This window comes from Ovis aries, chromosome 11 (assembly GCF_016772045.2).
Source record: "Ovis aries strain OAR_USU_Benz2616 breed Rambouillet chromosome 11, ARS-UI_Ramb_v3.0, whole genome shotgun sequence".
NCBI lineage: Eukaryota > Metazoa > Chordata > Mammalia > Artiodactyla > Bovidae > Ovis > Ovis aries.
The window spans coordinates 46,701,885-46,726,507 of NC_056064.1; the positions used below are offsets into that span (position 1 = coordinate 46,701,885).

At 37.1% G+C, this 24,623-nt stretch overlaps 1 protein-coding gene across 13 annotated transcripts in view; it reads left to right on the top strand.

The window, feature by feature from the left end:
- Positions 1-24,623, top strand: part of TLK2 (tousled like kinase 2) — a 123,450-nt gene that overhangs the window by 59,034 nt on the left and 39,793 nt on the right. For all 13 annotated transcript variants that reach the window (XM_060395755.1, XM_060395760.1, XM_060395756.1 and 10 more), the window contains 5 exons: positions 1,212-1,379; positions 13,080-13,175; positions 14,483-14,575; positions 18,020-18,130; positions 19,347-19,483. In XM_060395755.1, the coding sequence (XP_060251738.1) occupies positions 1,212-1,379; positions 13,080-13,175; positions 14,483-14,575; positions 18,020-18,130; positions 19,347-19,483 (605 nt within the window). The remainder of the gene's footprint in view (positions 1-1,211; positions 1,380-13,079; positions 13,176-14,482; positions 14,576-18,019; positions 18,131-19,346; positions 19,484-24,623) is intronic.

Below are 24,623 nucleotides of genomic sequence, written 5' to 3' on the forward strand. Positions count from 1 at the left end.
GGAGAATCTAGATGATCGATCGCTGTACTACCACAACACCTTTTCTTGCAAAAACAGAAGCAAAAATACACAAAAAGCCCTACGCACTGGCTTTTAGTGAGATTTGACATATATAAAATTTGAACTCAGGAGCATAGTGTTTTGCCATTTAACGTTGGTTGTCTTTTATGTTTGTCAGTGAGCTATAGTTTTTGTTTTACGTGTAATCTGCATATTGTTTCCTTCTAAGTATTTTACAGATAATTTTGAATCTGATTTTTTCCTGATGCTGCTTGTTCTGATTATAATCAAGTTGTTGATATATGGGGAAGTTACTGATTTTTGTGTATTTTTTTTATATTTGGCCATCTTACTAAACTCTTATTTGTTGTTTTTCAGTTGATTTGTTTGGATTCCTTTGTGAATAGTTATATCATCCAAAATTGACACTTTCTAATGTTTGATATTTTCCAGTGTTTATACCTCATATTGTTTTCCTTATCACTTTGGCTAAAAATTCTATGATAATGTTGAATGACTGTGATATTAATGTGTTAACCCCTATTTAGTTCCTAATTTTAATGAAGGTATCTCAAGTATAGCACCATTAATTACAGTTATGTTTATTTCTGAAAAAATACTCTGTTGAATTATAAATGGAATCCTGTAGTTTTTTTAAGTATTGCCCAACAATGTGCAAATCTTTTTGCATCTAAAGGAAAGAATCTTGATTCTCTGCCCTCCCACACCAACATTAATGTAGTGAATTACATTAGTAGATAGAATAATGAACTATCCTTACATTTTACATTTAATAAACCATACATAATTGTGGTATATTATTCTTTTGTTTGTATTTATTTTATATTTTGCATATGGGTATAATATGGTAATAGAATAGAATAGAGAGTGAAGTAAGTAGGGGCCAAATGCCTTAATCTTTATTAACCTAGAGGTTAGAAATAGCATTTCCTTGTAGAATTGAGGGTATAATGAAATTATTTGTTGAACTCTACAAAGTAACCTGCAGATTCAGAGTTCTGTAAATATAGAACCATTAAAATGTACTAAGATCCAGTGATAATGTTACTGTACTCTCCATATTTGTTTTCAGAGGGTTTTTTTTTTAAGTCCTTAAATCTGATAACTGTGTTTTAATCTGTTGCACGTTTTGGCAGTATCAGATATTTTCTTTGTCATGTAATTTGTGTGTGTTCTTTCATGTTTTCCAGCGGCGAGTAGAACAGCCTCTCTATGGTTTAGATGGCAGCGCTACAAAGGAGGTGTCAGAGGAGCAGTCTGCCCTGCCAACACTTATGTCAGTGATGCTGGCAAAACCTCGGCTCGACACAGAGCAGCTGGCACAGAGGGGAGCTGGCCTCTGCTTCACTTTTGTTTCAGTGAGTACTGAGGCTGCGTTTATGCACATCCTTGTTTTCCTGGAGCTGAGATGGAGTTTGAGTAAGGATTTTGGTGAGAGATGATGATTTCTAACTCTGTGTTACCTGTAAAGATGTGTGCTTGTGCTCGGCCCCGCTTGGCTCAAGGCACTGAGAGAGACTGCTTTATCAAAGTCTGAGTGTCCTGTGGGATGGAAAACACAACCTTAGGTTGACAAAGAACAGAAAATACAGATTAAATTCCATTACAAATTAAAAATAAAATCTCCAGACTCCAACCATCACTTATTTGAAGTAATAGTCAAGTTAATAAAATATTAGTGTGGGGACAGGCACGCTTACTAGTCATTTTCCCCTCTATGGTATCTGGACAGCCTGCATGCTTGCTTTCTCTCATTTCTTCAGAGTATTAGCACAGTTGCTTTTCCAAGACTATTTGGCTACCTGTTTGTTCCTTTCAGCTTACTTCTTCTTCCTTGAAGAACAGGAATTTGATTATTATAAATGTTTGACCCCATTTGTTTATTTGCCAAGTTAAAATGCAGTTTGACTTAAAAGTTGTTGCTTTTCTTGGTTTCTTTACTCTTCCAAGGACCTGTTTGTTTTCAGTGATGCAGTAAAGCAACAGAAAGCCCCATTGCCCTATCCTTCCATTTTTAGGGGCCTTCTTCAGAGCTAACAATACCTTGATCAACGTTTCTTTCTCTGTTACTGGTTCATTTTCTCTAGTAATCTGTTTCCTCCTTATTTCCTCCATGGTTTCTGAGCAAATAAATCTCTATAATCTCTGGGATTAACCCACGCATGATTGTATTAAAAAAGGCCATGAAATGGTGGGTGTCTTAAGGAAAGAAGATAAAAATAATAAAATAATTAGATAGGGATCATTGTGTATTATTTGAATCCCTTCTGCCCTTCCTTCCTTCTCTCATTCTTTCCTTCCTCAGCTTAAAACAGTACCCATGTATTACCTCACAGTTCTTTAAGTTTGGGGGTAATTTATTGCTGAGCAATAGAGAACTAATACATGTGGCTTTATCTTTAATGCCTCCTTTTTTCCTCATATTCTACATCTAATCTATCAGAAAACATACTTATATCTAGAATCTGACCATCTCTCACCATCTCCACTGCCACCATGATGGCCCAGCATCTCTTTGCTTTGGAATACCTTCTTATAGAGGAGTAATATGGTAATCACATCTGAAGAAGGAACATGGAAATATAGTATAAAAACCAAAGGCCTAGAAGCTTTGATATAGTTCTGTTTCTCTTTGCTTCTCTGCAGTTCCAACTGGGATATAAACAGGGAGATAAAAAAGGAGAAAAGCAAAAAAGTTAGCTTAACAAATGTTGGTTAATAGAGACAAGCGTTTCCTTTAAAAAAAATAAAAGGCAAAGGCTATGAACAGGCAGTTTTAACAGGGGAAAAAAAGGACAAATGTCTAAATGTGGAAAATTGGTTAACTTTAGATATAGAGAAATGCAAAATAAAATAACTTATCAAATTGACAAGGACTAGTAAACTTGGTGATTCTTGGTACAGGTAGTGGTTTAGATACACATACAGTGCTATGTGTATGTATAAATTGGTACAGTCAGTTGTACAAGTTGACAGTATATCTCAGTGTTAAGTTTACGTATCCTTGGGTCCTGAAATTCCATTCCCATGAACTACACAAAGATTATTGTATTGTTTATAAATTGCAAAAATCTGGAAGCAGTGTCCTTCCACAGTGTTTCAGAGGAACTTCTAACAAGAATACCTGTTATCTCCACGTTGCTAAGTCTGGCAATCAGTTCTCAGAACTTATTCAATATAATTCATTAGCTGCAGTTGATCAGTCCCTTCTCTAAGCACATGGTCTTTTCTTTGCTTCTGCCCTTTTGGTTCTTCTTCATTTCCTGGATCTCCAAATATTGGAGTGCCTCAGGGCTCAGTCTTCAGTCCTCTTGTATACCATCTTTCAGTAAGGAGAGTCTCGTTTAGTTTCTTACTTTCAATCATCACCTATACTCAGAAGACTTCCAAATTTACATCTGCAGCCCAGAGCCCTTCCCTGAATTCTGGACCTATGTAGTCAGTTGTCTGTGTCTAATAGGCATACCAAATTTAACACAACCGAAGCTGAATTCTTCACTTTGTTCCCCCATTCCAAACCCCATTTCTTCCACATCTCAGTAGTTATCAGCTCTCAGCTTACAATTGTTCAAAAATCCTGGAGTCATTCTAGTCTTATCTCTTTATTTTATATCCTAATTCTGAATCCATCAGCAAGTCTACTGATTTTACCTTCAAAATATATTCAGAATCCTGCCGCTTCTCCTGCCCTTAACGATGACCACTCAAATCTCGTCTCCCACTGAGATCATGGTGGCAGCCTCCTACCTGAACTGTTAGCGTCTGCCTTTGTTCTTAGCAGATCAGAGTGATCCCATTGGAGCTTAAGTCCAGGCATGCCACTCCCCTGCTCACAAGTGTTTATAATGGCACATAATGCCTTGCATGGCCTGTTTCCCACCACTTTGACATCTGTTACTACTGCCTCCCTCCCTCACCAAGTTCCATCCTCACGGGCTGCCTTTCTTCTTGAAATACTGCCTGTTGTCTCTCACCTCAGGGCCTTTATCTTAACATTCTTCCTCTAGATATCACCTTGCCTTGTCCCCTTGGTTCTCTCTAGTCTCTGCTTAAGTCTACAGCCTATTAGAAAGGCTGTATTGTATAAGATAGCACTCCTTCCTGCTCCCCCCAAACGTTATATAGCTGCTGTGCCCTAATTTTTCTTCTTAGCCTTATCACCAGCTTACCTGCTATAATTTACTTCTTTGTCTCACTCCTCACTCCCATCCTAACTCCCCTCCACCGAAATGTAAGCTGCATCAGGTCAAGGACTTAACTTTGTTCACTTGTGCACCGCCAACGCTGGAACAGGATCTGCTCTCATATACACGCAGTTTAATTATATGTTGTATGAATTAATGAAGCTATCTTTCATATAAGGACTAGTTAAATAAAATATAGTATGTATATACAATGGGATGCTCTACAGTTGACCAATGAAGTGAGATAGACTTTTATGTCGTTTGTAGACTTTTTTTGGCCATGGAATCCCTTGCATTTCCATATGATTTTTAGGATCAACTTTTCAGTTTCTGTAAACCAGACCAGATGGACTTTATAGCAGTTGTGCTGACTCTGCAGATTAATGTGGGGTAGTATTGCCCTCATTAAAAAAAGTACGTATATGTGCTGGCAATGAAAGACCGATAGATCAATACTGATAAGTAAAAATAGGTGGCAGAATATTATGAGTCTCATCCTTTGAATGTTTGATCCCATGGATGTCCATGGCATTCTCTAGGCCAGAATACTGGAGTGGGTAGTCTTTCCCTTCTCCAGGGGTTCTTCCCAACCTAGGGATCGAATCCAGGTCTCTTGTATTACAGGCGGATTCTTTACCAGCTGAGCCACAAGGGAAGCCTGTTTAAAATCATATTGCTACATAATTTTATGCATTTCAACATAGGAAATTTGATTTTCAACATTATAAACATATAATTTTCTAAATTGTAAAAGTAGTATATGTGCATGACCTACGAATAATTGAAGTGATAGAGAAGAGTAAAATTCTTTCCTTTGTATTCATGAGATAACCACTGTTAAGAGTTTGTTTTAGATTTTGTACTGAATTCCATTTTAACTTCAGATTATCTTTTATGTACTCAACATTCTCCATTGTGAGAGATGTTTAACGTACCCAGCTTCCTTTTTCATCTTTCAGCTTTTTAGTTATTACTACATTGTTTGTGATATTTAGTTTGTTATTTTAACTATAATTGAATTGTTTCTGCTTTATAAATTATTCTAAAAATTGAAAACATTTAAAGAGCATTTAGAATATTATGATTGTTTCATTATTGTGCACCGTAAAACCGAGTGATTTTATTGGGTTCACTGAGAAGAAAACAGTCCTAGTCACTGAATTAGTTTAGATTGAATGAGACAGTTATAGTTGTCAAGGTCTAAAAGGTTTTTTTAAATATATATGTGAGGTCTATTACTTCCTCAAAAGCTACATCTTTTAACATTATATAAGATGTTCTTAAATGCTTTAATTTTTAGAAATGTAGTTTGCAGATTTTTTTTTGGCTGTGGGATCCCTTGTATTTCCATATGAATTTTAGGATCAGCTTTTCAGTTTCTGTAAACAGACCAGATGAAATTTATAGCAGTTGTGCTGACTCTGCAGACTAATTTGGGGGAGTAGACTTCATAAAAATATTGTTTTCCAGTCCATGAATATGAGATATGTTTCCATTTATTTAGGTATCTTTAATTTCTTTTTATTAGTAATAAAATTTGGAATTTTTGGTGTGTAGATTTTGCCCTTGTTTTGTTCAAATTATTTCTAAGAGTTTATTCTTTTTCATGTTATTGCAAATGTTTTTCAGAGATGGCCTTTTTTGGTATTGAAAAAGTTCCCTTCTTTTCTGAGTTCACTGAGTTCATCATGAAAGGGTATTCGATGCTTTCTCTACATCTGTTGAGATGATCATATGGTATCTTTTTGTTCTTGAGGTCTGTCCACTATTTGTCTTGTCCTTGTCATGTCGTAGCCTTTTTTTAGTCTTAAAAAACCTTTTACCTCAGAGAAGCTTTATTTTAGTATTCTTAGATTTTTCTTTCCCTCTGCTCTTTTCCTCCTAAAGCCTGTTAGATAGTTTTGAAGCCTCTTCTTGTTCATGTTGCTTAACTTTTCTTTCATGCTACTTGACTTTGTTTCTTCCTCTGGGAGATTTTCTTGACATTGTCTTTCAGATTTTCTGTATTCAGTTCTGTGCATTTGGTTACTTAGCTCGTCTATTCACTTTTTAGAATATTGAAATATTCTAAACAAAATGCGCTTACCTTGTCATCCTGGCGTGCTGCGATTCATGAGGTCGCAAAGAGTCGGACACGACTGAGCAACTGAACTGAACTGAACTATCTTGTCATATTAATTTTTCATGTTCTTTACTGCCTTTTCATTTTTATAGATACAGTATCCTTTTAACCCTCTTTGAACATATTTTATTTTTTAAGTTGTTTTTATTGAATTCTGTTTTCTCTTGGATCAGGTTTTGTTTTTTCTTGTTGGATCTTCACTTTGTGCTGTTGGTTTTCTTGAAAAATGTATCTTGTTTTAGTTGAATGAAATACTATTAGAGTGCTTTAGCATAGGTTATTGGCATGGATTTTTCCCTGCAGTGGCATTGTACTGCTTCCCAAATAGCCCTCCATTGGTGTGTGTGTGTGTGTGAGTGTTATCCCTGTGTAAGCATCTGGTCAGCTCTCAGCAGAAAAACCAGCTCCTTTACAAACATGGAAGTAAGGAAGGCGTTGTTTTGCTGGGTAACTCTAACTCTTAGCAGTGTATTCCACATATTCCTCCATTCTGTCAGTTGTAGGGGGCAGGGATATTGTACTTTCTTTGCTATTTTCCTTAGGACACAATATTCACACCAGAAGCCCCTCCCCCTAGACTCACTCATTTTCCATTTTAAATATTTACATGTTTGTTTTTTTAATTTAAGAGACCAATTCTTGTGTTTTACCCTTGGTTCAGAAGCAGTAGTATCCATGGCTCTCACTATGCAAGGGAGAGATCAAGAGGGGACCTTGTTGGACTATATAGGTTTTAAATGTCTGATAATTGTCCCATGGGTCACTCCTGGTAAAGGTAAATCTCAGTGTGGGGCTTTGGAGGAGTTCTCTTGAAAAGAACCAGCCTGTTTTACTCCTGGTGTTTTCAGCTGTGAATTTATTTTACTTTCTCTATCAGTCTGATCCCAAATGCTTTTGAATGTTTCTTAAAATTTAAAGATTTTTAAAATTTCTGATTCTTAATTCTCCTTTGTTTCTTAATGTTATTAGGGTTTCATTTAGAAAGAAAATCTTCCAAGAATCAGTAGGACTTTGGGAAATCTAGCCTGTAATTATGAATTAGAAGCCAACACTACTATAATTGGACCGAAGAACACGGAAGACTGGGAAGGATGTTTTGCCGAGTAAGGGGTGGACTAAATTTACAACTACAGTGGTCTACTTAGCAAGGCCATCAGCTTCTCATTTCTTGAGAACATGATCCTGGTAATTGTGGACTCAGGAGACTAAGCTCTCTTTATTTTCCAGTGTTGCATTTCTAGTGTTTAACACAGGACCAGGCACAGAGGTTCATAATTAATACCGAATGAATGATAAGAATTCGAGTATTTTCATGGATTCACTTGTCACAGTAGGTCCTTATATTTTTGTAGTTCTCCTATCTTTTGTAAGTATTATTTTCATTTTCATGGGGATTTGCTTACTTCTGTCCCACTGACTCAGTTAACTTTCTGCAGTTTTAGTTCTTATCATGGGCTATTTATATGTACATTTTACAGAGAGCTTTAATTTGGAAACATCTCCTTGAATAACATTCTAGCACCCTTTGTTTGCTGAAAGAAAACTTAGAAATGAGCACATGTTAAAAAAGGAAAAAGTATTTAAAAAAATAAAAAACCCATATCCCCAAATCTAGAAGTTTACAGAAAGAGACTTTTAGCCTGTCAGGTGATTCTTGTTGGTGTTTATTATAAAAGCAGCTCAGTAATATTTAGAGATAGATTTTAAAAGGATAGGATTTTAAAAGCAATCTAATGATAACTGAAGGAGATAATGGTTATATCACAATGCAGTATAGTAGGTGAGTTTTACAATCCTAACCCTTCTTCAATAGGACGAGGGTAGGTTTGCCACATTGCAGGAAGAGTGGGGAACATTATCAGTTATTTAGACCCTCCTAAACCTGGCTCTAATCACTGCTCTGACATACAGGCTGTGTACATTGTTTTATCTCTTTGCGACTGACTCCTCATTTTTTACTTTTTGATCCCCACAGCAGTTCTCTCTTCTCCTTGGGTTCTTGTATGGAATGTGAGAACCTGGAATGACCCTATCGTCTCTTCTCTTTGACTGCTTATTTCCTTCAAATTATAACTCTGATATTATTTTATCAAGGAATTCACCCTCAATTCATTAAGTTAGGTTAGGTACCTTGTTGTGTATGCTTATAGCACATATCCTTAATTGCACTTTTGTATTATATGATTGTTTAACAGTTTCTGTCAATAAGTATTTATCCAGTGCTTAATACACCTTTTCTTGGTTTATGAGTTTCATAAGGCAGAGTGATGATTGTGCCTTTAGGTTTTGTTTCTGTTTTTCTTGGCCATTGTGTCCTGAGCACCTAACATGATACTTAGATGAGGATGTTTCAGTGAGTACTTAATGAATGAATAGATAAAAACGGAGATGATATTATCGCCTACCTTACAAGACTGTTGTGAGCTTTCAGTTTAGTGTATGAAGTGCTTAGCTTGCTTGTGGCCTGTTCACAGCAGTACCCATAATGGCTGACATGAGACAGTCAGTGTACTGTGCTCATAGAGATTGGTTACTGTGGATGCAGAGAGCCCTCAATTCTTATTCCCCCACTGACTAGCTCTGTGACCCCACATAGGTGCTTAATATCTCAGATTTGCATTTTCTTATCTGTATATGGAAATAGCAGCACCTCCTTATACGGTTTTGTAAGGTAATCCAAGTCTGTGCCCTGACCAGTAATGCTGAAGAAGCTGAAGTTGAATGGTTCTATGAAGACCTACAAGACCTTTTAGAACTAACACCCAAAAAAGATGTCCTTTTCGTTATAGGGGACTGGAATGCAAAAGTAGGAAGTTAAGAAACACCTGGGGTAACAGGCATATTTGACCTTGGAGTACAGAATGAAGCAGGGCAAAGGCTAATAGCGTTTTGCCAAGAGAACGCACTGGTCATAGCAAACACCCTCTTCCAACAACATAAGAGAAGACTCTACACATGGACATCCCCAGGTGGTCAATACTGGAATCAGATTGATTATATTCTTTGCAGCTGAAGATGGAGAAGCTCTATACAGTCAGCAAAAACAAGACCAGGAGCTGGCTGTGGCTCAGATCATGAACTCCTTTTTGGCAAATTCAGACTTAAATTGGAGAAAGTAGGAAAAACCACTAGACCATTCAGGTATGACCTAAATCAAATCCCTTACGATTATACAGTGGAAGTGAGAAATAGATTTAAGGGATTAGACAGAGTGCTTGAAGAACTATGGACATTGTACATATGGACAATGTTCATGACCTTGTACAGGAGGCAGAGATCAAGACCATCCCCAAGACAAAGAAATGCAAACAGCAAAATGGCTGTATAAGGAGGCCTTACAAATAGCTGTGAAAACAAGAGACGCAAAAACCAAAGGAGAAAAGGAAAGATATACCCATTTGAATGCAGAGTTCCAAAGAATAGCACGGAGAGATAAAGCCTTCCTCAGTGATCAATGCAAAGAAACTGAGGAAAACAATAGAATGGGAAAGACTAGAAATCTCTTCAAGAAAATTAGATTTACCAAGGGAACATTTCATGTGAAGATGGGCTCGATAAAGGGCAGAAATGATATGGACCTAACAGAAGCAGAAGATATTAAGAAGAGGTGGCAAGAATACACGGAAGAACTGTACAAAAAAGATCTTCACGACCCAGATAATCACGATGGTGTGATCACTCACCTAGAGCCAGACATCCTGGAATGCAAAGCCAAGTGGGCCTTAGGAAGCATCACTATGAACAAAGCTAGTGGAGGTGATGGAATTCCAGTTGAGCTGTTTCAAATCCTGAAAGATGATGCTGTGAAAGTGCTGTACTCAATATGCCAGCAAATTTGGAAAACTCAGCAGTGACCGTAGGACTGGAAAAGGTCAGTTTTCATTCCAGTCCCAAAGAAAGGCAATGCCAAAGAATGCTCAAACTACCTCACAATTGCACTCATCTCACATGCTAGTAAAGTAATGCTCAAAATTCTCCAAGCCAGGCTTCAACAATACATGAACTATGAACTCACAGATGTTCAAGCTGGTTTTAGAAAAGGCAGAGGAACCAAGGATCAAATTGCCAATATCTGCCAGATCATCAAAAAAGCAAGAGTTCTAGAAAAACATCTGTTCTGTTTTATTGACTATGCCAAAGCCTTTGACTGTGTGGATCACAATAAACTGTGGAAAATTCTGTAAGAGATGGAATACCAGACCACCTAACTTGCCTTTTGAGAAATCTGTATGCAGGTTAGGAAGCAACCGTTAGAACTGGACATGAAACAACAGACTGGTTCCAAATAGGAAAAGGAGTACATCAAGGCTGTATATTGTCACCCTGCTTATTTAACTTATATGCAGAGTACATCATGAGAAACACTGGACTGGAAGAAACACAAGCTGGAATCAAGATTGCCAGGAGAAATATCAATAACCTCAGATATGCAGATGACACCACTTTTATGGCAGAAAGTGAAGAGGAACTAAAAAACCTCTTGATGAAAGAGGAGAGTGAAAAAGTTGGCTTAAAGCTCAACATTCAGAAAACGAAGATCATGGCATCCGGTCCCATCACTTCTTGGGAAATAGATGAGGAAACAGTGGAAACAGTGTCAGACTTTCTTTTTTGGGTTCCAAAATCACTGCAGATGATGACTGAAGGCATGAAATTGAAAGACACTTACTCCTTGGGAGGAAAGTTACGACCAACCTAGAAAGCATATTAAAAAGCAGAGACATTAGTTTACCAACAAAGGTCCATCTAGTCAAGGGTATGGTTTTTCCAGTAGTCATGTATGGTTGTGAGAGTTGGACTATAAAGAAAGCTGAGCACCAAAGAATTGACGCTTTTGAACTGTGGTGTTGGAGAAAACTCTTGAGAGTCCCTTGGAGTGCAAGGAGATCCAGCCAATCCGTCTTAAAGGAATCAGTCTTGGGTGTTCATTGAAAGGACTGATGTTGAAGCTGCAACTCAAATACTTTGGCCACTTGATTCGAAGTGTTGACTCATTTGAAAAGATCGTGATGCAGGTAAAGATTGAGGGCGGGAGGAGAAAGGGACGACAGAGGATGAGATGGTTGGATGGCATCACCGACTCAATGGACATGAATTTGGGTAAACACTGGGAGATGGTGAAGGACAGGGAGGTCTGGCGTGCTGCAGTTCATGGGGTCACAACAAGTCAGACATGACTGAGCAACTGAACTGGAGGACTACTGGTGATCATGGCAGTAATTGCTCAATAGGAGATGATTATACATTGTTTTAAATTTAATGGATAAAGAAATAATTAAAGAAATATTTAGGAAGTACCAGATGAAACTTACATTATGTCGAAACACTATATTCTCTGAAGAGATGATATTTCCATTAGCCCAGAATCCCCAGAATATCCAGTGTTTTGTAATTATGTCTAATTATGTATTATAATAGGTTGTACTATGTTGAGTGCAATTTTGTTTTTGAAAGGACTCTGCAGTAAAGGTCTTCCTTGACTTATGATGGGATTAGGTCCTGATAAACAGGTCATGAGTTGAAAATATCATTCGTAAATCAAAATATATTTAATATACCTCACCTACCAAATATATCATAGCTCAGCCTTACTTACCTTAAATGTGCTCAGCCTGTACATTAGCCTGCAGTCACCTAACACAGAGTCTATTTTATAATATAGTGGTGAATCTCATGTAATTTGTTGAATACTGAAAGTAAAAATCAATATGGTTGTCTGGGGGTGTGGCTGTCAGTGTATCTGGTTGTTTACCTTCATGCCTCTGTGGCTGGCTGGGAGCTGTGGCCTGCTGCTGCTGCCTGGCATCATGAGAGAGTACTGTGTCACATGTTACTAACCCAGGAGAAGGTCAAAACTCAAAAATCTGAAGCACCATTTCTACTGAACGTATTGCTTTCGCACCATCATAGAGTTGAAAACTTAAGTGGAACCATTGTTAAGTTGGTGACCGTCTGTATAATGATTGCATACTCTTTAACAGTTGAATTATATTAAGTCCCAAACCTTCTAAATTTGAAAGTGCCTTAGAATGCCCCATTATTTATGTGTAAAATGTCACAGTAAACAAGTGACAATATGGTAAATTGGCCAGAATTTTTGGCCCACTGTGTGTTTCTGGATGAAGTTTGAGGGTCTTGGATGCTCTTCTGAATAGAAGTTCCCAGTCCTTTCTGCTTGGAGTCATGAGTGTCCCTTGTGCTTGAGTGCTTCACCAGCCTGTCCTGCGAAAGCACTTTTACATTTGACTCTTAAGACATGTGGATTTGGACTGACTGCTCAGGTCTACTTTGATGTGGAATTTTTTTAAAAGTCCATACTATGTGTTACATCATTCGAGACTGGTTTAATCAGATTCAGAACTGTGGATCCAGAGGGCCACCTGTAACGTTACCTGTGGATTTTTGACTGCCTGGTGGGGGGAGGAGGGTGGGTGGTCAGCGCCCTTAACCCATGTGTTTTTCAAGCATCAGTTGTACCTTGAAAAGGGTATTTACATACTTAATTTCCATATTTTAAAAATTCATTTGTAAGCATTTGGTGTTTTAAACTATTTACGGTAAAATGGTCTAAGCCACCATGTCAAGCCCTTACTTTTCATTTGAGTTGTGTATGCTTTTCATCTTGGCTCCATGGCCCTGAGTCTTGGCTTTCATCAGGAGGTATTTGTTTTATGTAATTGTTTGCATCCGTGCAAATGTTCATGGAGAGAGACGGAAGACTTCTTGTGATTGGTGGTACACCTTTATTCCAGGCTCAGCAAAACAGTCCCTCATCTACAGGATCGGGCAACACAGAGCATTCCTGCAGCTCCCAGAAACAGATCTCCATCCAGCACAGGCAGACCCAGGTAGGTCAGCGGTTGATAAACAGGGAGGGAGAGAACTGCTTCGGAGTGAATGCCAACACTACGTGTAAAATCTGGGTCTCCTCTCTCCCTTTATTTCTCTGACTTCATCTCATTTATTTGTGTGTGTTGTATTCAGAACTTGCATTATGAATATTTCAAGTCTTTTGGAAGGTGCTTTTAACTTTTTGAGGTGTTTCTCTGCCTTTCTGATGTATTCAGATTATAGACAGAAATGATTACACTGCAGCATGGTGTTAAGGAAAAGAACACTTGTTTTGGAGAAATTAGGACCCCGATTCAGGTTCTAACTCTGAACTTATGCTTTATCTTTTGGGGCCTCATTTTTCTTCAGTTCAAATTATCTATAAAATGTGGTTGATTATCATCATCTTAATGTCTACAAAACACTTGTTGGCACAGTACTTATGGTAGGCGGCAGTGAATCTTTTTTATTGAAATATAGTTGATTTAGAATATTGTGTTAATTTCACATGCATAGCAAAGTGATTGGTTATACATATATATATATGTGTGTGTCTGTATTCTTTTTTTTCTGATTCTTTTTCCATTATGGTTTATTACAAACTATTGAATATAGTTCCGTGTGATACACAGTAAACCCTTGTTTTAAACTTCTTTAACATGTGGCACACCAACATAATTCTTCCTTAAACAGTCTTCAGAAACTCCTTAATTTAGGGAACATTGTGAATATTCAAAGATAATATCTGCGAAAAGGGTAATGGATATACCCTCCGTTTTGTTGTGTTGAGCTCCTGTTGGTACCTTGTTGCCTTCAAGACAGGATGCCTGGCAATCTAGGAGAATTTCTTAAGTCACAAGCACTAAACAGCCCTCAGGAGCAGATTTTAATCTTATTTGAGTTAAATTTATGAATAGTTGAATAGACTTAGGTAGTTGAGCATTCATCTCTCTTCTTCCGGTCACTCTGTTTCCACTAGGTGGCATGTTTGTTCTTTAGAGATTTGGGTCCTTTCTCCTCTGATGACCTTTTCTGTTCAAAGTTAGTTTCATTTCTAGAGAGTATGTTCCTTTACTGTTCAGTGCACAGAATTTTGAGAATTCATATATTTTATTTCAGAGTTAATGTATTTTTGAAGGGCAAGTATAGCAGAACGTCATGCTTAAAGAATGGGATGAGAAAGGCAAATTTAATTTCTTGAGCCATGTGACTCCAGGCTAGTTGTGTTGTCAAGTGCTTTTTTTCAGAAAAGTAATGAGAAAAATGTGATGACATGTAATATTTTGAGATTAATCCTAAGTTTGTTTTCTGCTTATCTCTGTAGTCTGACCTCACAATAGAAAAAATATCTGCACTAGAAAACAGTAAGAATTCTGACTTAGAGAAGAAGGAAGGAAGAATAGATGATTTATTAAGAGTAAGTATGAAAATGTCATATGAGATTTTATAACAAGCACTGATTGATTTATCTATATTTATATGTGTGAATTACGTGCATATCATAGAGATAATTACTGTAACCAAATAATAAAGTTAAAATGTAGACATTTGGATATTTTTCTTTGATCTGAGGGAATCTGAGTAGGTAACGAGGATCAAACTATATTCCAAACAGTGTCTTTACATTGGACATCTTAATTGTAGAACTTTAGTATTTAAATATATACTAGAGGACTATATCTGTGGAGAGTTGAAGGTGTGAGAATATGTATATAGAGTGTCGTTTTCACATTTCAGGGAAAATTTTTTTTAATGTCTTTGAATTTTTTTAAATTTTATTGATTTTTTAAAATTGGAATATAATTGCTATGTTGTATTAGTTTCTGCTGTACAATGAAGTGAGTCAGCTGTATGCATACATATATCCCTTCCCTCTTGGACCTCCCCCCTACCCCCCATCCCACACCTCTTGGTCATCACAGAATACAGAGCTGAGCTTCCTGTGCTTTATAGCAGCTTCCCATTAGCAGTCTGTTTTACACGTGGCAGTATATATGTGTCCATCCCAGTCTCCCAATTTGTCTCACCCTCCCATTCTCCTCCTCACCCCCCACACCCCACCCGCCGTCCACATATCCGTTCTCCACGTCTGTGTCTCTATTCCTGCTCTGGAAATAGGTTAATCTCTACCATTTTTCTAGATTCCACATATATGTGTATTTGAATTTTAAAAACTATTTCACAAGTACTTTTTAGTCCTGGTTTTGCTTTTTATATCTTTTATAACCTGTTCATCTAAAGTGTTTTGTGCTCACAATAGAAACTTTAAAAGTAGCTATATGGAGTTAAAAATATACCTCTAGAAAATATACAATGATTTTTTTAAATTTTAATTTATTGGAGTATGATTGATTTACATTGTTATGTTTCAGATGTATAGCAAAGTAATTCAGTTGTACATATATTCATTCTTTTTCAGATTCTTTTCTCATATAGATTATTGCAGAATATTGAGTAGAGTTCCTTGTGCTATACAGTAATACCATGTTATTTTCTGAAATAATTTTTTAATATACAGTTTGGCATATTGACTCACCGTTTTAAAAATATTTTAAGGTTTATTGTTTTCTTATTGTAAAAAGCAATACATACTCTTTATAATAAATTTAGAGAATAGTAAAAATACTAAAAAAAATTAAAATCACACCCATAATTCCATTAACTGCGATTAAAACATTTGGTATATTTACTATACTAATTTTCTATCTATTTATAGCATATAAAAAATTTTTTTAAGAAATTATTTATTTTTATTTTTTGGCCACATCACCCAGCATACAGGATCGCAGTTCCCCAGTCAGGGATTCCCATGTAGTGAAGGCATGAAGTCTTAACTGTTGGACTGCCAGCAAAGTCCCTGTATTTGTAGATAAAATTGGCTAACATTTTAATCTCCAATGTTTTTATTATTCTCAAGCTGATGTTCCCTTTTCTATTCAGAAACATTTTCCCTTAGGCCTGGTGGTTTTGTTTCTTAGTTTGCTCTTCTCCATCCTTCAGTGAGAAGAGCCATGTTTAAATTCAGTACCTATTTTCCATCTTTCATTGTTAGCATGTATGCTTGCTTGGTGTTGCTCTTAACGTCTCTTCTTTTCACTTGGGTGCTCGTTGAATTGCCAAGGTTTATAATTAGATATTGTGTGTTTATAGAAATCCTAGTCTAGTTGTCTAATCTAAACCAAAAAATTAAGATTTTTGGCCAGGGTAGCTCTGCCGAGCTAAAAAAGGATCATGGGCTTGTCTTCTTCCTTCATCATCTAATTTTCTTAAGATTGAGAAGATGGAGTAGGTGAAAAATTGACCCTAACTTAGGATTCTTTGGGGAGTTTTAAAATATGGTTTTATTTCCCAGGAAGCAGTATGTCCTCTTTACCATTCCCAACTTTCTTATCCTTTGTTTTCTGAAGATTGTAGTCTTTCTTTGGATCTAGAACAGTGCCAATGGAATGGTTATGTCAAAAAAGAAGACACAAAGGAGAGATGCCATTTTTTCAAATTGATGAGAGCTTGTGTTTCTGATTCAGAGGGACAGGGGAATAAACACTACTCTTTACGTCTCCTTTCAGACAGGCATGGACCATTGATTGAGTTTTTCCATTTTAGTTAGATGTTTGGGTAAGGCTGCATCAGGAGCTGCTAGTCAGGTGCTATTTTAAACCTGAGCACAAAATCATTAGTGTTGGAAACCACAAAAAATTTAGAGTTCTTATGATTTAAAATAAATTGCCAGAGACTGTTGATTCCATAAACTTGATTATAGATTTTAATGGATGTTATAGGGTCGCACAGAGTCCGACATGACTGAAGCGACTTAGCAGCAGCAGCACCTTCCAAAAGTAGATTGAACTTCATATATATGTATTACATGATCTTTGGCTTGCAGGTTTTTTAAGTATGAATTAGTCATATTTAACCAAATGTCCTTGTACTTGGCCTTTGGTAATGTGGTCCATGGAACCCATGAGCTCTCTTAGAAGAACTAATAGAAACTATGAGGAAAGCAGATACTTGGAGATGGAAGCTGTTGCACAATGGTCACGTTAAAGTGAAGCTTCGAAGTCTCAGAAATTGAGTGTGCTGTAGTATCATTTATTTGCCAAAAGAGTAGATATCTTTTGTTCAACACAAGAGTAAACTCAGGAGTTGCAAGTCAAAATTGACCTGGGGTTAGTGGTTCTTTGCTTCTCTGTTATTGTAGGAGTCTTGAATCTTTCAAAGTATTTAGCCCACCCTTCTGACCACAGCTAAATCAACTGTGTGTTTACATTCTGGTTTTCTTGAACCAAGACCTTGTATTCAGCTTGTTTGTTAGTTCTATCTTATGTGGGCATGGGTGTGCCTGTCTTCTCTGGTAAGAAACATTTATGTAAATCCATGTTTCTTCTTTGGAAGGAAGAACAGAAGAGCAACAATTGAACGTAAAGAACATTATATGTTGTTTTTTTGGTAGTGCTTATTCACCCTTTGTAAGTATTTAATCTATAAATGCTTAAAAGCACTATTTATATGAATTCTAAACATCTCATTCATGATAGATTTTTTCTTTTATTTTGTGACAGTATTAGCATGTGTGGGGTACTGGATTTATCTGTAACTGGCTTTGGGGAGGAGTAAAGTATGACCAGTAGAAAAACATCCTAAGTAACAGAATTCATCTTTAATAAATGATAAGTTTATTAAAAGAAAATCAAGGAACAAAGTGTTTACCTTCTTTTTTTAAAGACATAGTTACTCTTACCTCTTTAAATCTCAATTTTGCTTATAATTTAACAAAAGAAATGCTTTTCAGACTCCCTAGAAACTGCTTTTGTATTACTCTGTCTTCCTTGGAGCTAATTTAAGGAAATTTTTTCCACTGAAGGCCAACTGTGATTTGAGACGGCAGATTGATGAACAGCAAAAGATGTTAGAGAAATACAAAGAACGATTAAATCGATGTGTGACAATGAGCAAGAAACTCCTTATAGAAAAGGTAAGTGCTTAGTAATGGCCTCAACTCTGTGTCCCAGGATGCTTGGGGTATGCCATTGTTGTGACTTCTAACTTTTTACCTGAAACAAAAGTATTTCAAAGTAGGAAAGGACTGACCACAGTTTTAGTTCTCTGTCTTACGTGGGCATGGGTGTGCCTAGCTTCTTTGGTAAGAAACATTTATGTAAATGCATGTCTCTTCTTTGGAAAGAAGAACAAAAAACCAACAAAGGGCTTTTGGGTTTAGGAAAGGGGTACTGGGGTAGCCATAGTGTTAAAGACCCCACCTGCCAAATGCCAATGCAGAAGACTCAAGAGGTTTGATCCCTGGATCGGGAAGATCCCCTGGAGTAGGAAATGGCAACCTACTTCAGTATTCTTGCCTGCAAAATTCCATGGGCAGAGGAGCCTGGTGGGCAATAGTCTATGGGGCTGCAAAGAGGCAGACACAACCGAGTGACTGAGCATACAGCACATCCTATTACTAATACAGACATTTAGCAATAGTTTTATGTCCATTTCAGAAATGGTATTTAGAGTAATTTATTTATATAATAATGTGATAATTAAGTGTTTTGTATTTTAAAAAACTAGTTGGCAATTACTTGTATATGATTATTTAATTGGCTGATGCCTCCTTTATTATATTAATAGTAACTGATTAGTTGTAATTTGCCTTTAATAACATCTATTATAATTATTATAATTGTTTATTATATTTCATAAATAATTAATGTCTTAAAATTTATAAAACATATCTGTAGTACTTATTTATCTTACAGTGAAAGTTTGAAGATGACAGTACTTCCTAATGAAATGATTATAAGCTAGAGGTTTGAGACAGACTGGTGGTTTGTTTTTTTGCTGAAATCTTTGAAATGCTATTAAAGGGACAGGGAACACTGATAAAAAGTGAAATGAATTATTTTATTAATGTCAAAGATACTGAGGAGAACTTTGCTTCATCTCTTAATTCATTAATTTTATAGAAGGGAAATTCCACATTTATAACAGAAATGTATATGTTAGTATATGTTAATGTAGAGTGCTTGTGGGTTATAAAAAATGTTTATAGCTTTAGGGTACTTCCTGAAATCAGTGTAGATTTAGCCAGTTGACCTAAACTTTGAGCAGCATAGTACAAAAACAAACATAGTGCTGCCTCTGAGTTCTCATAGGAAAATACAATTATTTTCTATTTGTCCTTTTCCCCTAAGTCAAAACAAGAGAAGATGGCATGTAGAGATAAAAGCATGCAAGATCGCTTGAGACTGGGCCACTTTACCACTGTCCGACACGGGGCTTCGTTTACTGAACAGTGGACAGATGGTTATGCTTTCCAGAACCTTATTAAGTAAGTGAATTGTGATGATGAAGTTGAGAATTGAAAAGTTGGTTTGGATTTTTAAATTTTTTCGTAATTGTAGTCATTAATATCTTAGTAGTGGTAGTCTTCTTTTCATTCAGTTTTGTCTCCACATGTGTAAAGAATTGTAAGGAATGAGATAAAGTCCTGAAAAAATGGCAAATAATCAGAGGAATAAAAAAACAAGTTCTATATTAAAGCTTAAAAAAATCAGAATTGCCAAAACTAAGGAAGAAAAAGCTAAGACTTGACTTGATATCATTTTAATTATGTAATAAGTTTTCATTAGGAGGCTGCCCACTCCCTGCATTTATTCTGGGTCCACAGAAGACTGAAATAGGCAAAGACCCAAGGAAGGATTTCCTGAGTTTGGTGTAAAACAAAACCTTGGAAGAATGTACAAGACATGTTCCTGGGGCTCTTTAAGGGGAGAGTATCCAGTCAGCAGAGATAGTCACCTTCTTGAAGATGAGCATTGAGCCAGTGGTCAGGCTGGTGAGCAGTCCCACTGCCTGTGCCTGTCAATAACTTGGAATCTTGAGCCCTCCTTCACTTTATTATAACTTTGGTTTAAAACATTCAAGTATTTACTCCAAGGAGGAAATTAACATTTAAAATCCTAAAATTCCAACTGCATAAATAGCTAATGTCAGCTCAGGACTTTAAAAAAGAAGTCTTAAAAGTTGTGATACCTTTTGGTGTATCTTACTTATTTTGATTTTGTAGATCGTTTCCGTTTGAGACTGGGTTGTGGTGAGTGGCACAGTGTATTTTTAATCATAGGCTCTCACACTTCTGATCTGTAGTTTACTGTAGGTTCAAGGGTTCCATAGACTGCCTATCCTACCTTTTTTTTCTTGGTGAAATAACATATTGGGCATTGATTGGAGAGGATAGAACTACTTTTGAATACTAATGAAACATAAATAACAAATTTGTCTGAAAGAAAAGTACAGATACTGGTATTATTAATAATATTTTGTTAATGGGAATTCCTTGGCAGTCTTGTGGTTAGGACTCAGTGTTTTCACTGCCAGAGCCCAGGTTTGATCCCTGGTTGGGGAACGAAGATCCTGCAAGCCGCCCCATGTGGCATGGCCAAACTGAAACAAACAAACATTGTGGAACCCTACCTCTGGATTATAGTCAGTGCTTTATGTGTGATACATATGGTATCCACGCTGAGCTGTCTGTGCTCAGGTGATAGCTCAGGTTAACAGAGTTGCACTAGGGCAGTATAAACAGCTGCCGCATAGAGGCATGATGTCTATTCCTCAGCACCCTGACCGTGATGAGCAAATTGCCCTGGAAGTGGCTCTCCATCCAATTTTGTCAGAATGGGATGGAAGATAAAACATCCCCCATGATTGGCCAAAGTCACTTAATGCTCACACTGAGTCCCAGGTGTGATAATGCCTCCTACTAGTCCATGACAATGGTTACTCTTCAGATGGCAGTTTTTAAAACGTCTAAAGACTTGAACCTGAGTGGTTAGTGGATTTGTTTAGAGATATACCATGTAATTACTTTTAAGATGTGATTGTAGTTTTTGCTGATAGCAGCAAGTATTTATCTTTTTATTGTATAAGCAGCCTGTTGCCCAGAAGGTTCTGGAAATTTTATATAGTTAGAGTACAAAAGGAGGACTCTGCTGTAGAGCCATCAGACCAGAGAATTTGGTATTATCTACATGAGATCCCTAACCAGAGTTGTTTCTCCAAAGTGGATAGTATTTTTTTTTTATGATTTTAAGTAATATAAATTGCAGACTATCCATCTCTCTTCTTGGGAAGCTGTTTCTGGCTGATAACTTTTTTTATTTGCTTGTTTGTTTTTTGGCCACACTGGAGAATCCCAGGGACAGGGGAGCCTGGTGGGCTGCCGTCTATGGGGTCGCACAGAGTCGGACACGACTGAAGCGACTTAGCAGCAGCAGCAGCAGCAGCAGCAGCAGCACAGCTTGTGGGATCTTAGTTCCCTGACTAAGAACTGACCCTTGGCAGTAAAAATGCCGAGTCTTAACCATTGGATCACCAGGAAAGTGCCCTGGTTGATATCTATTAATTTTAGGTATTTTAATAATATCTTCTAAAGTTGTGCTTTAATAAACCAATTTCTTTTCTTAATTTTAATGCAGAATAGAAGTTCTTTAGTTGTAGAAGGCTGTAGCTAATATCCTTACAAATGATAATTATCTGTGTATAAGAAGCTCTGTGACACATAATTTGGTGGGTAAGGTACCTGAACACCAGGTTGCAGTACTAGTTTTTCTAGAAAGAGCAAACCTCTTGACATTAAAAATTTAATCAAGTGATCAAATATAGTCTGAACAGGAGCCTCAACACAGTTCTTTTATTCTCAGTTTGTACCTTGGCTCTATTTTGAGTGATCTTTATTAAGATCCTAAAACAGATTTGCTGTCTAATAAAAAGATCATAAAAGATTTGTAATGATTTTTGACCAGGTTAGTAAGTTTTTCTGAAAGGTATTTTTGAACCTGTTGAAAAAGTAACATATTTTTATAGTTCTGAGAAGTTAGTTACCATAAATACTGTTGTTATTCAGTATGTAACCAAGTCTTGAACTCTCAAATAGTCAATGGCAAGGCAATAAAGACATTACTATTAAGATTTTCTTTATATTGACATACACAACATTAAAGTAAATATGGGGATTTGACCTGTATACAAAACTGTGGCTGCTTAAGATGTGGATTGTCAGAGGGAGTAAATGAAATTTTATAGCATCATTGTCCTAGTCCATGAATATATTCTGGTGTATAAGGAATTACAGAATTCCATTTTAAAGTGATTTCATGTGAACCATCTGATTCTTGGCATATGACCCATAGTAAGTGATAAAGCCTTTTATAATTTTTTTATTGAAATATAGTTGATTTACAGTATTCCAGATGTACAGCAAAGTGATTCAGTTATAGTTTACATATGCATTTGTTTTCAGATTCTTTTCCATTGTGAGTTATTGTAAGATATTTACTATAATTTCCGGTGCTATACTGTAGGTTCTTGTTGTTTATCTATTTTATATATAGTAGTGTGTATTTGTTAACCTTAAATTCCAAATTTATCCCCCCATCCTTCCCCTTTGCTAGCCATGAGTTTGTTTTCTATGTCTGTGAGTCTATTTCTGTTTTGTAAATAAGTTCATTGGTATCATTTTTTTAAAAATTCCACATATAAGTGATATCATATGATATTTAGAGAGACAAATCTGTTGATTCTGTAAGTATCAGTTCTCCCTTGGGTGGTATATACCAGTTTGCAGTAGACACAGGACATGAAATCCTGACACTCTTTAAAAATTCTTACCTGGGATATTCAGGTACTATCTGTAGTTCACCACTAAAATTACTTTGGTCAAAATAATATCTGCAAATAACGTGCATTTGTTTTTTTAAATCTGTTCAGTTATGATACAGTTTTGCCATGGAGGGTACATAGACTCGTTTCCTGGGCTTCCCTGGTGGCTCAGAAGGTAAAGAATCTGCCTGCAATGCAGGAGACTTGGGTTCGATTCCGTGGAGAAGGTAATGGCTTCCCACTCCAGTATTCTTCCATGGAGAATTCCATGGATAGAGGACCTTGGCGGACTGCAGTCCATGGGGTGGCAAAGAGTTGAACATTCAGAAAACTAAGATCGTGGCATCTGGTCCCATCTCTTCATAGGAAGTAGATGGGGAAACAGTGGAAACAGTGTCAGACTTTTTTTTGGAGGGCTCCAAAATCACTGCAGATGGTGATTGCAGCCATGAAATTAAAAGATGCTTACTCCTTGGAAGGAAAGTTATGACCAACCTAGATAGCATATTGAAAAGCAGAGACATTACTTTGCCAGCAAATGTCCATCTAGTCAAGGCTATGGTTTTTCCTGTGGTCATGTATGGATGTGAGAGTTGGACTGTGAAGAAAGCTGAGCACTGAAGGATTGATGCTTTTGAACTGTGGTGTTGGAGAAGACTTGAGAGTCCCTTGGACTGCAGGGAGATCCAGCTAGTCCATTCTAAAGGAGATCAGTCCTGGGTATTCTTTGGAAGGACTGATGCTAAAGCTGAAACCCCAGTACTTTGGCCGCCTCATGCGAAGAGTTGACTCGTTGGAAAAGACTCTGGTGCTGGGAGAGAGTGGGGGCAGGAGGAGAAGGGGACGACAGAGGACGAGATGGCTGGATGGCATCACCGACTTGATGCACGTGAGTCTGAGTGAACTCCAGGAGTTGGTGATGGACAGGGAGGCCTGGCATGCTGCAATTCATGGGGTCGCAAAGAGTCGGACACGACTGAGCAACTGAACTGAACTGAGCAACTAACACTTTCATTTCCGTAATCATTTCCTAGGGCTACCATCACTAAATACCATAAACTGGGTGGTTTAAAACAACATAAATTTAATTCTCTCACAGTTTAGGATGTCAGAAACCTTAAATCAAGGTGTTGGCAGGGCCGTTCCTTCTGTGGCCTCCAGGGAGGGTCCTTGGTTAGTGTGCAGTGGCTTGCAGCAGCGTAGCTCAGTCTGCCTCCGCTTCACACAGTGTTCCCCTGTGTGTCTTCTTTTCTCAGGAGGACACCAATCAAATCGGGTTAAGGGCCCACCCTACTCCAGTATGACCTTATTTTAACTAATTAAATCTTCAGTGACCCTATTTCCAAAGGTTATAATCTGAGGTACTGGGGATTAGCACTTTAATATGTCTTTTTGGGTGGCACAGTTCAACTGATAATGGTACTTAAGACTGATTTTATAACTGACAAATAATGGCTTGCTGTTTATTTATTTGACTGCGCTGGTTCTTCATTGTGACATGTGGAATCTATTATATTTGCCTGACCAGGGATTGAACCCAGGCCCCCTGTATTGGGAGCCCGGAGCCTTAGCCACTAGGTTACCAGGAAAATCTCAATAATGACTTTTTAGAGTTACTTAGATTTGAACGACATAAATTTATCTAGTCGTCAATACTTTTGTAAAAGACAGTACAAATATTCTTTCTGTGGGTGGTAAAAGGTGAGCATTCCCTAAAATTGATGAAATGGAAGAAACATTTAACAGTCAGGTCTATAAAAGGCACTGTGGAGAGAACAAGATGGCAGAGCAGTAGGTGGATGTGGAGT